At 38.5% G+C, this 13,043-nt stretch overlaps 1 protein-coding gene across 5 annotated transcripts in view; it reads left to right on the forward strand.

Moving 5' to 3' along the window:
* PLCB1 (phospholipase C beta 1) overlaps nucleotides 1–13,043 on the forward strand; it is a 740,315-nt gene that overhangs the window by 540,559 nt on the left and 186,713 nt on the right. For all 5 annotated transcript variants that reach the window (XM_019549094.1, XM_019549091.1, XM_019549092.1 and 2 more), the window contains one exon: nucleotides 734–816. In XM_019549094.1, the coding sequence (XP_019404639.1) occupies nucleotides 734–816 (83 nt within the window). The remainder of the gene's footprint in view (nucleotides 1–733; nucleotides 817–13,043) is intronic.

Raw genomic sequence — 13,043 nt, forward strand, 5'->3', positions numbered from 1 at the left:
GGGCTATGGGGGGGAAGTGCGGGACACGAGCAGGGCCAGGGGTTTTGTAGGGGGAGGGAATGAGGGCTTTGCATTTTAATCACAAATTTTGAGGTTTCTGTCAGAATTTGCAATTTTTTTATTGTGGAAAACCAGGATCCCCGGTGTTCACGTACTATTGCTTATTCAGTCAAAGTTGAAAACCAGCTTTTATAAACAATCCAGTTTCTGAACTGATGTTTGATGATTATTACACAGTAGGTTGCTAAAACTGAATGAAATAATCTTTCATTTTTATACCTTCGAGGGATTTCCCACATCAAAAAAAAGGGACACTGAAAGTTGTGGATCAGAGTAACTAAGAATTTTACCCCTCAAAAAAAAAAAATGCTGCTCAAAAAGTACAACAAGCTTGCCAAACAGAACATGAATTATTTTAATTATGCAAAATAGTCCATGAAAGGCATAGCTTTAGGAGTGGCATTGTTTCCAGCAAAGACAAAATTATGTTTAAGCTATTTGTTCATTCACAGACAGGCACCAAAACGTTCCTGGAGTAATGTAACTCTTGAGGCTACTTTGTCATTTTAAAAATAAGCTTTCAGGTTGCTTTGAATAAAAGGTCTGGCCAGGGTTTTGAAAGGCATTCAGGTCTCTTACGTTTGCTTTGCAGGTAGATAAGTTAAATCAGAAACCAGAATGCATTTACGTTAGCTACAAGGTTGTGTGACTCACCTGTGTTCTAATTCTTTAGGAAGTCATAGAAGCAATTGCTGAATGTGCGTTTAAGACGTCACCTTTTCCAATCCTCCTCTCCTTTGAAAACCACGTGGATTCGTAAGTAATTACAGGATTGCGGTTTATAGTATTATAACTTGACAAAGCCTAACCTCAGGATTGTTTAGCCATTTTTGGCATTTTTATTAGTTGGCTTTTTCATCAGTCAGCATCACCAGGTTTCTGTCATCCTGTACTTAGGCTCTATTTTGGCAGCATACTTAAGCACAATCAAGCAAGTGTGAGTAGTACCATGACATCAAATGAGACTTGTCAGCTGCTTCAAGCTAGGCATGTTCTGGGGTGTCTTGGTGAATCAAAGCCTTAAGTATGAATGGGTATGTTCAAATAGTCATGGGCCAAATGCTGCCACTTTTCCTTAGGTTGAGAAATATCTGACTCGTCAAGCAGCCCCATATGATTTTATTGTAACTACTCCATGACCACTTAACAAGAGAACAGAGGACAGAGTCTAACCCTTTGTGTAAAGATTCGGGGTCAGATTCCCAATGACAGTAAAATAAAACTAAAAGAGGGAGCATGAAAGAATATGCATCATAATCACTTTAACCCACACAGCCCTACGTGGAGGGGTTGTGGAAACTTTTTCACTGGAAATTTTTAAGAACAAAATAGATGAGCATACATCAGGGATGCTCTTAAGTATATGAGATCCTTCCTCAGAACACAAAAATGGGTTACATGATCTCTTGACATCCTTCTGAGCCCCACATTTTTAGTGATTCTGTTGTATAATTATCAATGAATACTTCATCACCCAAACTAGCTGGTCCACAGAGCAAGATTTAATTTACAGAAATAATTACTCATGCCTCCCTTCTACCAGAATCTCAGCTCTAAGACCTCAGTCTTAATCTTGCTGAGGAATGAGTTACTTAGCTCATACCTAAATGTCATCAGGACCCATAAATTAGCCAATTCTCTTGGCATTCTTGGATTATGATGCACACAAAGACAGCTGAAGGAAGCGAAGGTATCCTGCTTTTATTCATAGTCCAGTAGTTAGGACACTCACTACAAGCCCCAGGTTCAAATGTCTTCTCAGCACGAGGAGATGAAAGCCACATCGCCCATCTCCCTGTCTGGGCTTGTGCTCTTTTGCTTTCTGTGCCAACAGATCTTAAATTCTTTGCTGCATTGACATAGCTTCAGTAGGAGGGGTGGAGCATGCTTTCTTCTGTCTTACAGTAGAATTCATCATTAACTGGACTGTCTCTGCATTATGACAAAACAATGGCCAAAGTAACAGTTTAGGTCCAAGCAACCACAAAACTGATGATTACCAGACTATCTCATACCATACTTCTTTTTTTAACCCCTCCTTCCATTCACAAAACCAGTCAGATAAGGTTGTTTGGGTAAATGTGATATCTTTTATCAAACCACCTGAATAGCTGAAAAAATTGTTCTTTACAAGCTTTCAAGCAAAAGCACCCTTCTTCAGGCAGAGGGAGAGTCTGCTGGTGTAGACACAGAGTAGACAAACACCAGCAGGCTTTCCCTGTGCCTAAAGCTTGTAAAGAACAATCTTTCCAACTGTTCAGTTCATCTGATAAAAGATATCACGTTTACCCAAATAACTTTGGGTGCAAACAGAGGTGACAATCTTTGCCTGAACTGGCCACAGAAAGCAGTTTGTAGGTGTACAGCTGCAGATAGTTGAAAAAATGACTATTGAGTGAAAATCTGACCCTTCATTGCATGATGTATCAGATAAAGCTGTTACAAAATGTAGCATCTTTTGTAACTTGTGTCTGAAGAGCTCCCTGCCTGTCACTGTTTTTAGAATGGGAGGGGGAAAGGGAGTGGAAGGAGTTCAGTCTGGGAGTTTTTAAGCCCTCCCCTGGAGGGTGGAGCGGGTGTATTGCAGCCCCTCCCAAGGTGGGGGAAGAAGGGGACTCCAATTCACCCATCCCATCCTTCAGCACCAGCTGGGGAGCCCCAAAAACAAGCTCTCTCCACTGCCTTTTCCCACTCCCATTCTGAACACAACGAACACTGGCAGAGAGCCCTGGCTATTGCTATGGGAACCTGGTTGCAGGCTGTGAGCTGGCAGCTAGATTTCCCTCCTCCCTGGAACCAGCAGTGAACTTCTGTTTGGCCTGGGGTATCATTGTAACTCAGAACAGTTTGCAGAAATCATTCTGAGTTACAGCTGGGAGCTGCACTTCTGTCTGCACTCCTTGTCTGCCTATATCCTTAGACCAACACAGCTACAAGCAACAACCCAGAAAACACTCAGCAACTCGTGACCACAGATTTGAGTTATGCCAGTAAGACTAAATTGAAAGTTTTATGTGAAAGTATGTAAAAGGGTGTGCATGGAAAACAGACTAAGTTTGTGTCGCTTTTAAACCAAAATGCTTTTGTACTACTGCTCTAGTACTACTACACCTGTTAGTATCTTTCATTGACAAACTCCTTTTTTTGGCCCTTTGAGACAGCTTGTACTCACTTATATTCAAGTTACCAGTGTCTAACTCACATAACCTTTTGCAACACTTCTGAATTTGGCTCATAGCCTGCAAGAGGGACTCTATTCTCAATCCTTTTCCTTCCAATCTTTTATATTAAACCTATTGAAACACGCTGGGTATGTCTACACATTGCTCTACAGTGACACAACGATGCATTCTGTTGTTGTATGGCACGCTACAGCGGCATAGCAGTCGCATGGGTCTACATGTGATCGCGAGCTACAGTGCCACAGCAGTGTGCTCCTCAAGTATAGTGTGCCACTATGGCAATATAGCTGGGAAATTTACCTGTATGCTGTGCGCGCAGCACAGTAACAGTCCATACTACACCATGCTTTAGTACTTCCTTTTGGAAGTACTAAAGCACAGCGCCATAGCAATGTTGCCATATGGCAATGTGTAGATGCACCCACAGTCTATAAAAGGCAAGGAAGAACCACCCTGTGGGCCTATCTATTATCTCAACCATCCATGTAATAAGCTTAAGCAAAAAAGCATTAGGAATAAGGTCTTTTACTTTCTTTGGAATGCCGTAATGTACTTTACTATATAAAAACTAAAGAATTTATAATAGTTTGGGGTGGGGGCAGGAATTAAATGTCAAAACAACTCCAAAAAAAATGACACCAAACTTAAAATATCAATTAGAGGTGATGTGAAAATCCAGTAGAGTGATAAAAAGGAGCATTCTCAGTGCATGAATCCAGTCTTATGACAGTTTATCTCCACAACAATTTGTGGATTTTCCCTGTCGTAGCCTATAGTAATGGATGATGAATTAGGCCCTGGATGTACTGCTGTGCTCTTCCATGTGTTGTTATAACAGTAAAAGGTTATTATTGAAGCCCATTTGAAAAATGTTTTCTCTTTTGTGAGGTTTACAATCGATTACTCTGGGTAGTTGTTGTTTTTGCAGCAATAAATGATCAAATTTAATGCATGTGGTTTCTAATTCTGTTTTATCTGAATACTATTTCCAGTCATTTAACTCAATGCCACCATTAGACTTTCATTTCACTACAAGTCACTAAAGAAATCTACAGTTGATCACGCTGGTCAGAGAAACTCTCACATAATTTCATGGACTATTTTTTCTATCTCCATATTTACACAGAACATTGTTTTTCCCTTAACTTTTCAACAGCGTTCAGGTCTGAAAATCAATGTCTTTCAGTTCTAGAGAATTAGTGCCAAATCACAAGCGAGTCACCTCCCAGTTATTTCATGGGGACCAGAATTTTCCTTAGCTCTTCAGCTCTTAGACTCCCTCCTTACTAAGGGAGAATTTTGTGGCTGAAATCCTGGTCCCACTGAAGTCAGTGGGAACTTTACTGTTATATGGTATATGTTTTGTTCATATCTATTTAGGGAATTGAAATTACTTTGCAGCAAATATTTTAGATCACTCCCATGGATAAATACAATATTGTTAATCATCAGCTTAATTCCTTTCAATATTTTTTCCAAGTAAAATTCAGACCTCATACAGTTTGATAGCATGTGAGTTAGATTCCCCGACCTTTCTGCCCATAATTCCAGTATGCAGTATCATCATTCATACCCATTTTTTATACAATAAGAAGTCCAGTAGGATGTTTAGGTGCATCTGTATTGCTATACAATACAGAGTATATTTGTTGTAAAATTCATATACATGGGCTAATATATATTGCGCTTTATATTATTTGATATGCAGAATAATATTTATAGTCTAAAAGGCATTCATTTATATATCTCTTCATGTATGAATTTATCTTTTATATTAGTTATACATAAATAAATCTATTCTGCATAGTTATTGCTTATAAAAGTATTTGTTTATACATTATCTCTTAATGTAATTGATCTTTTTGTTAGATGTTATTGTATATAATATAATCATTTTGTAATTCCTGAACATATATTCAAATCAAAGTTTATATACTGGGAAAAAACACTACAAACAAACAAAAGAAATGATCCCACTTTCTTCCAGTGTGCAAAAATGGGGGAGGGGAGGGAGAAAACCTTTAGGACCTTGAACATATTGGAAAGATATAAAAAAAGACCTTGAGGTTTGAAGTGAAGCTAATTTAAGAAGATAAGATATCTAAAAATCTAATGGCAGACACTTCTATAATTAAGAATACACTGATGACATAGGGAAAAGGTTAAGTAATCCTTGAATGGTATCCATTTAAGATCAATGTTAAGATTGAACATAATTAATTACATTCAAATTGCTGATTCTGGCTAGAGTTATTTTACAAATGTTAATAGTTTTTTTCTATCAAGTTTTCTGGTTCCATTTTACTTATTTTTTTTTACTTGCTGTGGGAAAGAACAGAGTTTTTATTTGTGTCTTAAATAAGTAAATCTATTCTCAATATTATTAATGAAAATATACTGCTGCAGCTATTATTATTATTTAAGAAGTCTGTCCCAAATAATAATAGTAATAACAGCAACAATAATAATGACAATAACAGCAACAACCACCATAACAATATGGCACTGGTTCTTAGAGTGTATTGTGATGGGTACAGAACACAGGAATTGCTCCAGGAAAGGGAACCTTTTGCTTGATCTTGACAATCCATAGGAGTACATTTTGAATTAGTAGGATAATTCACTCAATTTTCCTGCATTTTTGAGGTTATCAGAGCTGACAGTAAAATAACTCCATTTATGGAAAGCATTACTGGTACCGCATTCACCTTCTCCATGTGTCTGGAACAAGATCAGGGTAACTTCTTTGCTTTTCTTCAGTAATGCACAGCACACTGTCCTCTTGAGGGACAGTACTCTCTATAAGTACTACTATCCAGGTTTTCTTGTCCATGCCCATGATATCTGGTTAGTTGTCTATTTGCTAGAAGTTAGATAACTTTTCTCAGTGATGCCAGTCTATATTTATACTAAGGAATTGTGGCATATGTTAACTTTTTCTTTTAAGACAAGTGGTGATGCAATACCTTAGCCACAGCATTGGCCAAGAGAGCATTGGCTAATAGAAAGTATATGCTCTCAACTAGCAAGGACTTGGCATGTGCCTGAAATATGCTGAAGTGTTTCCCTGATGAGGCCATGTAATCTTCATGTGAGGTGTGTTTTATTTCAGGACACATTACTTAATATTGTTGGTTATAATACTCTTGTCCTATTATAACCAAAAAACTTGCTGCATCTCAACCAAGCAGTCAAATGCTTGCTATCAATTTGGTTAATGGAGAGCATAGACACAAACCTTCCATGCAGCACCTTCTGCTTCCTTTCACTAGTCTATTCCTGAGCTTCTGTTCCACTTCTGGCACCCCTTCTTCCTCCAAAGGCCAGGAAATATTGTTCAGCCTTAATATCTGCCCCATGTAACAATGAATCTTTATTTAGGAAGTATTTCTTCAGATTTTCCACCCAGTCATTGCAAAGATACTCAAGACTCAACAGACTTTTTGTGCCTATTTTATGAAGTAAATGCAACCTCTAAATCAGGGGTGGGCAAAATGCGGCCCAGGGGCTGTTTGCGACCTGCCAAGCCATTTTATCCAGCTCATGGGGCCCCAAAAAATTTAGTAAATTAATATTTGTCTGCCCCTGGCTGCTTGTCGAGTGCGGTAAAGTGTGGCCCTCGATGGCTTTCCAAAACTCAGTAAGTGGCCCTCCACCCAAAATAATTGCCCACCCCTGCTCTAAATGGAATTAGTTTGGTGTAAGTAATGTCCTCACCTTCTTTTTCAGGACTTCCAGATTTGGCTTGGACAATTTAAATATTCTGAAATATAAGCCAGCATGGCTAAACATTGCTGTTTTTTTCCATAAGTTAAATAAATAAATAGGAATTTAAATTGGTAGCCAAGTCACATTCCAGCTTATTAAAGAGCCTGTATGGCAATGTTCTTGGTGTCTTGTTGTGTTTGATCTTTAGAAGTTGGTTCAGTCCCATATATTTTTATGCCTGTTCCCTGTCCAGTTCTTTGATTTTAGTTTCATTCATAAGTTTGTTTGGTTCACCTGACTGCTCTTTTACATTGGACATATAGTGTAGCACACTTATCCAACACACAGTTCAGAGAGATAGAACAACTGAGAGAGTTCAGAATGCCATCGTACTTTGGTATTGCTTCCACTGCACAGCTTGAAGGCATCCATATAGACTAGATGCAACAATTTGAGCTGCTATTTGCATAATGATAGCCAAGATCCCATGGCATAAGGCTGAATGGATTAAATGTCAGGCAATACCATGAGCAGGTTCAAGTGTCTCCTTGGAAGTTCCCCTGTGATTTGGATCAGCTCCTTACCATATTTTTGGCCTTGATGTTCATGTACCACTATCTATCCAAGTGGACTATTGTGCACAGAAGAGTAGTTATTAAACTCTTTGGTATTTTGTTTAGCCTGAGTACTCTGAGGAGCCAATTTTGAAGAATTAAGTCAAACCCTATGTGTAGCCAGTACAGGTGATTTGAAATTCTCGTGTTAATTACAACAGCTTCTTATACCCTGCTTTCAACCATTTTGTCCCAGTGTCCAGACATTCTTGTCCATTTCTGCTAAGATGGGGAGGAAAATGTTGATGATAGGTATCCATGTTATCAATAATTCGCGCTTCTGAAAGGTGATCTCTTCCATCATAAATTTTGTCACGACTTGTTTTCTTTCCAGAACTTCTTGGTATTTTCATGTGTGCATTTAAGATACTTCTACTAGCAGTTGCAGATCCAGTCTGGCTAAAGAGCTTTGCAAATTTGTTACAACTTCAGAGCATTTTTCCCAGTGATAATTGTCTCCTGTGATGAGAAGGTTCATGTGCTTGGTTTCTCTACTCTTAGTCCTGTAGGCAGTTTTGTTATGCTGAATTGCCGGAGATCAAAAGGCACTCCAGAAGACATGGCGGTTCAGGAATTCTGGTGGGGTCCATTTCTTTGTATGTCATGGTTTCATGCATTGATACCACCTGGATAAAAATTCTTCTGATTAGCATTAAACTAGATATTATTATTAGGAGTATTAGTACCAATAGTATTTGTAAGACTCATAATAATATTCTTCCTATTGTTATTGTTATGGTTGTTGTTATTATTGGTGGTGGTTACACTAATGCAGTCCTACCCAGTATCTCCAGTATTGAACCAGGATGCCACTGTGCCTGGCACTGTACAAACACAAAATAAAAAGATGGTTCTTATCCCAAATAGACAATCTCAGTAAAGGAAATAATAAAAAATCCAGTCTCTGTGTTTGTCCTGCATAATGTATACAAAATATTTCTAATCAAACGTTCTATTTCTGCCTAATATTTTAGTTATATTGCTTTGTTGTAGCACCATTTCTGTGTATCTCCATTCTCTGTACTGCAGTTCCAAAATAACATAATATTTGAAGGCATTAAAATTCTGAAGTGAAAATCTTCTGCTGTAGAAATTTTTTACAGTTCCATTTTAAACTTATTTATTTTCACCCTTACTCTGAATAAAAGCAAATTTTGAAACGTTGAAATGCCCTGTTTTGACAGGCTCTGTTTCTACATGTCTTAGAGTGTTAACAAATGTTAGTTAGTAACATCAGTTCCCACCACCCCCCAGAAATTATAGGACTGGAATTGTATATACATATTATGTATTTAAAGTAGTTGCAAAGTCAGGTATGATGCATTCAGTTAATCTCTTATTTAAAAAGAGCAAGTCCTTCTTTAACTTGTCATGTAGATAGATAGATAGATCTCCATGGAACGTTAAAGAAGGACGTATTCTTTTTAAATATATATATAGGTAAAAGTCATGGCAGTGTGGCATCTCATAGACTAGTGGTTCCCAAACTATAGGTTGCAACCCCAAATGGGGTTGCAACATCAGCAGATTGGGTTGTAAACATAGGAGGCTGTGGGTTGGGAGTGAGGGGCCATACTGAGGAAATGGGGTTGTGCTTAGGAAAAGTTTGGGAAGCACTGTCCTAGACTAACTTGTTCAGAGAAGAATGAGTTTTCATAGGCTACAACCTACTTTATCAGATGCTACATTCGCTGCAGCCCCCAGGAAAATCTCTTACGAATCCCTCCCTGAATAAGTTTACCTACTCTGTGCACACTGCTATGCCTTCTGCCTAATTTCAGACTGATATGGTTAACTATAACTCTTCATTTTTATATTCAAATATAAGATGAAGATTTTACCCTAATCAGCATGGCAAGATTTGCCCCACATTTCACATACAAGGAAATCCTATTAAATATATAGTCTGTCATTAAATTGCTGCCAAAAGTAGCTTGTGCTCAGTAATAGAAACCAACTATGAACTCAATTAAATGCAGCCAGCACTGAGCATAACTATAAAATACACGGCCCATATTGAGCAGACATCCTAATGGGAACATTTTTTGTTTGCTTGGTTTTTTGCTTTTGTATGTTCCTTTAAAATATGGTCAGGTGTTCCCTATGCAGGGAGCTGGCACTGGGCCTGGAGGTCCTGTAATACCAGACTGTCACTAGGAGGACTAGAGCCAGCCCTGACATCCTCCCGTTGGTGCCAAAAATGCTTGACCATAGCCAAAGTGCTGATGGGAAGGGTAGGTTAGTGCAGCCCATCCGAATAAGAGATATGACAGTGCCCATTGCACTCAGTCCTCCTCAGCAGCACTCTTTTTCAAGTCATAGTGAGCCACTACATTAAATAGATTTTGAAGACTTCACTCCTATAGCTGAGCTGTGCCTTTCCCAGTTCCAATAATTCCTGTTTCTTAACTAGGTTTAAATGCTTGGTAATCATCACCAAACAGGGCCCCAAACAGTTCACCTAGAGTCTCTTCACCTAGAATCTCTCCCTCAGCCTGTCACATATGATTAATGTGGCCCAGCCCTCCATGAAATGGAGCCAGACCAGGTTACCCTATCCCTCATCTATATATACATTTTTGAAGGATCCCAGGACCTGTGACAAAAACACCCAGTTCCAGTCATGAGTGGGGGGATAATTAGCAGATGAAACCTTTGTGGGGATATCTGGAGTTACACACACATACCGAGCAGCACTGAACTCTCTGGTCACCGTGGCTTGAAACACTGTTGACTACTAGGACTCAGCCCAATGAACTATATGGTAAATCATGAACGTCTCAGCTTTGGACTAATAGCTATATAGTTTACGCTTTATATAAGTAGGTACAACAGGGCTGATTAAGTGTGTTTATGGAGTATCTGTGCTAAAATTTGCAGCAATTTCAGAAAAGGTAAAATGCAGCCTGATAAATTCTAGATGAATTAATTCTATGGGTGCTCCTAGTAAATTCCCTGTATGTGAATTACTACAGGCATGTTTATTTCAGTCAGTGTTTTCAAATGTGCTCCTCACTTCTGTGTTAGGGTCTGACACAATGGGGGAACGGGCTGCAGGGAGAAGAAGTTGCGGGAGTAGAGGATAAAGGGGCCACATGACCCCCCCCGCCCCAAATTATTTTTCCTGCTGTAGCAGTGGAAAGGGGCAATTCAAGGCAAACCTCCATTTAGATTATATACCTGGAAAATTATAACAATGTTTTCCATACATAGACTGTGAGGCTCATCTTAAATTCAGGGGTGTTTAGAAACTGGCACAAAATCAGATTTTCAAGGTTTTTAGTGGGTACGTTAAGCAAATAAGAAACGTCTGGAAGTTGAAAAAGTTTTAATCCTTTGTAACAGTGAAATATTGTCAAATTTACACAAACACTTGCACAGGATGGTTTAAGATGGATATTCATGACTTGATTTGGGGATTGGACTAGGGGACTTATGAGGTCCCTTCTAGCCCTACTTTTCTATGATTCTGTGCTTCTGTAAGTTTTTAGGTTTAAGGCTATTTTAGTTGCAACACATGTTGCGGGGAAACCTGCATTGTTTCGTCTGAACACCATGTCTAACACCACTCTCCCGCATATTTACTCCAATATAAGACACTCCTAAATTTAAGATGTGCCTTAGAATCTATGTATGGAAAAAAAAGTGTTATACTTTTCCGGGTATATGATCTTGAAAATCTGATTTTATGCCAGTTTCTAAACATTAGATAAACCTATGCTTTGGGTAAAAGGAAGATATCCTTTGAGCGCCGCAGTTTCTAAGAGTGTGGAATAAAAAAATATAGGTACTATCTGCAGAAAATGAGGATTCACTTGTCTATAATGATCCCCACTGGAGCTGGGAGTTAAAATAAATACCCCATGCAGAAGACCACTTTAAAGGACATTGTCTGTCTTTCTTCTCTTTTTGTAGGTGAAGAGTCGATATGGACTATACTGTTCCATCAGCAACCCTAAGTCACATAATCATTTTTCTCGCTCATCTCTTCCTCCAGGGTTTTTAGGTCATTTTTCTTGCTGTAGTCATTGTCTTAATTTTATGCCTGAGGCTGAAAATGGGTTTTAATTTCCTTGCAGATATGACTGAATTTAAAAGAAAAACTTAACAAAATACTGTAGGGTATCAACATACTGTCATTTAAAACCTCTCATGGTTTTGTGGAATCATTTATAACCTCCTAACCCATGTTTTTTGTGAATGACTGGAGTTATGTCTGTTTAATCACAAACACAGTCTGCTGAAAACAAGACCTCAAAACAGAGCAATACAGAGCTTCAGGAAATACCGATTATGATTTAAATGCCATCTAAACTACATCTTATCTCTGATTTCTCCAATGTAATACCAGCTACCTTCCAGCCCTTGGCACTGCTGGCACATAATAAATAATTAGCTGCATTAAAAGAAGTCTTACTGATTAATAAGAATAGGTGCTTGATAATGCAAGTAGGTAGGTGTATTGCAGACCTGCAATATCTACACACTTCTGAACAGATTTTCATGCTTGTTAAACAACCCTCCCAGTCCTAGTGGCATTAAAGTGCTTTAGAGTGCAGCTTTGTTTTTATTTGTAAAGGGTTAATCAAGAAGTAGCTTCAACATTTTTTGTCTCACCTGGGCCATTGACATTTCAACCTCAAGGGAAAGGAAATCAGCTTGCTGTAGTGGTTCCCAAGTTTTTTTCACACCTCAGGCTTCTCTGGTAACTTGCCAATACATTTCATTTTATATTACTATAAATTCCTTTCTCTCATGAAAAATAATTGTATGTAATCATTACCCAGAGCTTATGAATCTTCCATATGGATATAAATTGCTAATAGCTAGAGTTCACCAGCAAAACAAAGTAGCTATGAAATAGTTGTGTTTTGTTCTTGGGAGAAACTAAATGGATTTATTTAAAGGTTAGAAGCAGGCATAAAAAGAGACTAGAGATTTTTTTAAATGGGCATACTGAAGAATACACAGTTGTGTGAAAGTAGAAAAAGAGTAAGAAACTGTTGCTTCAAGCTATGTCTTAGAGCTATGCAAGTAGTATTACTAAATACTATAAACTCTTTGCATTCCTAAAACTCCCTTCACGCTAGCCATTATTTTTCCCTTGGGTTGCATTTTGGACAAACTAGTTGTAAGCAGAGTTTGCTGCATTTGGCTTATTCATAGTGGATGTCATATCAACCATTGAATAATTTACCCTATTAAAACTTAAGACATCCGGGCAGTGCTGGATAAAAAGAAATCTCAACTATGACCTAATCAGCAAGATAAAATAATTATTCAGCCACCCCTTGCAAGAGCTCAGGTCTAAATCCAAGGACGCTCTTGCTGTTATAGTTTCATAGTTTGTAGGGTCGGGAGGGACCTGAGCAGATCATCTAGTCCGACCCCCTGCCATGGCAGGAAGGAATACTGGGGTCAAACGACCCCAGCAAGATGTTCATTTAGCCTCCTCTTAAACACCCCCAGGGTAGGAGCC

Source organism: Crocodylus porosus, unplaced genomic scaffold, assembly GCF_001723895.1.
Source record: "Crocodylus porosus isolate Cpor-Errol unplaced genomic scaffold, CroPor_comp1, whole genome shotgun sequence".
Classification (NCBI taxonomy): domain Eukaryota; kingdom Metazoa; phylum Chordata; order Crocodylia; family Crocodylidae; genus Crocodylus; species Crocodylus porosus.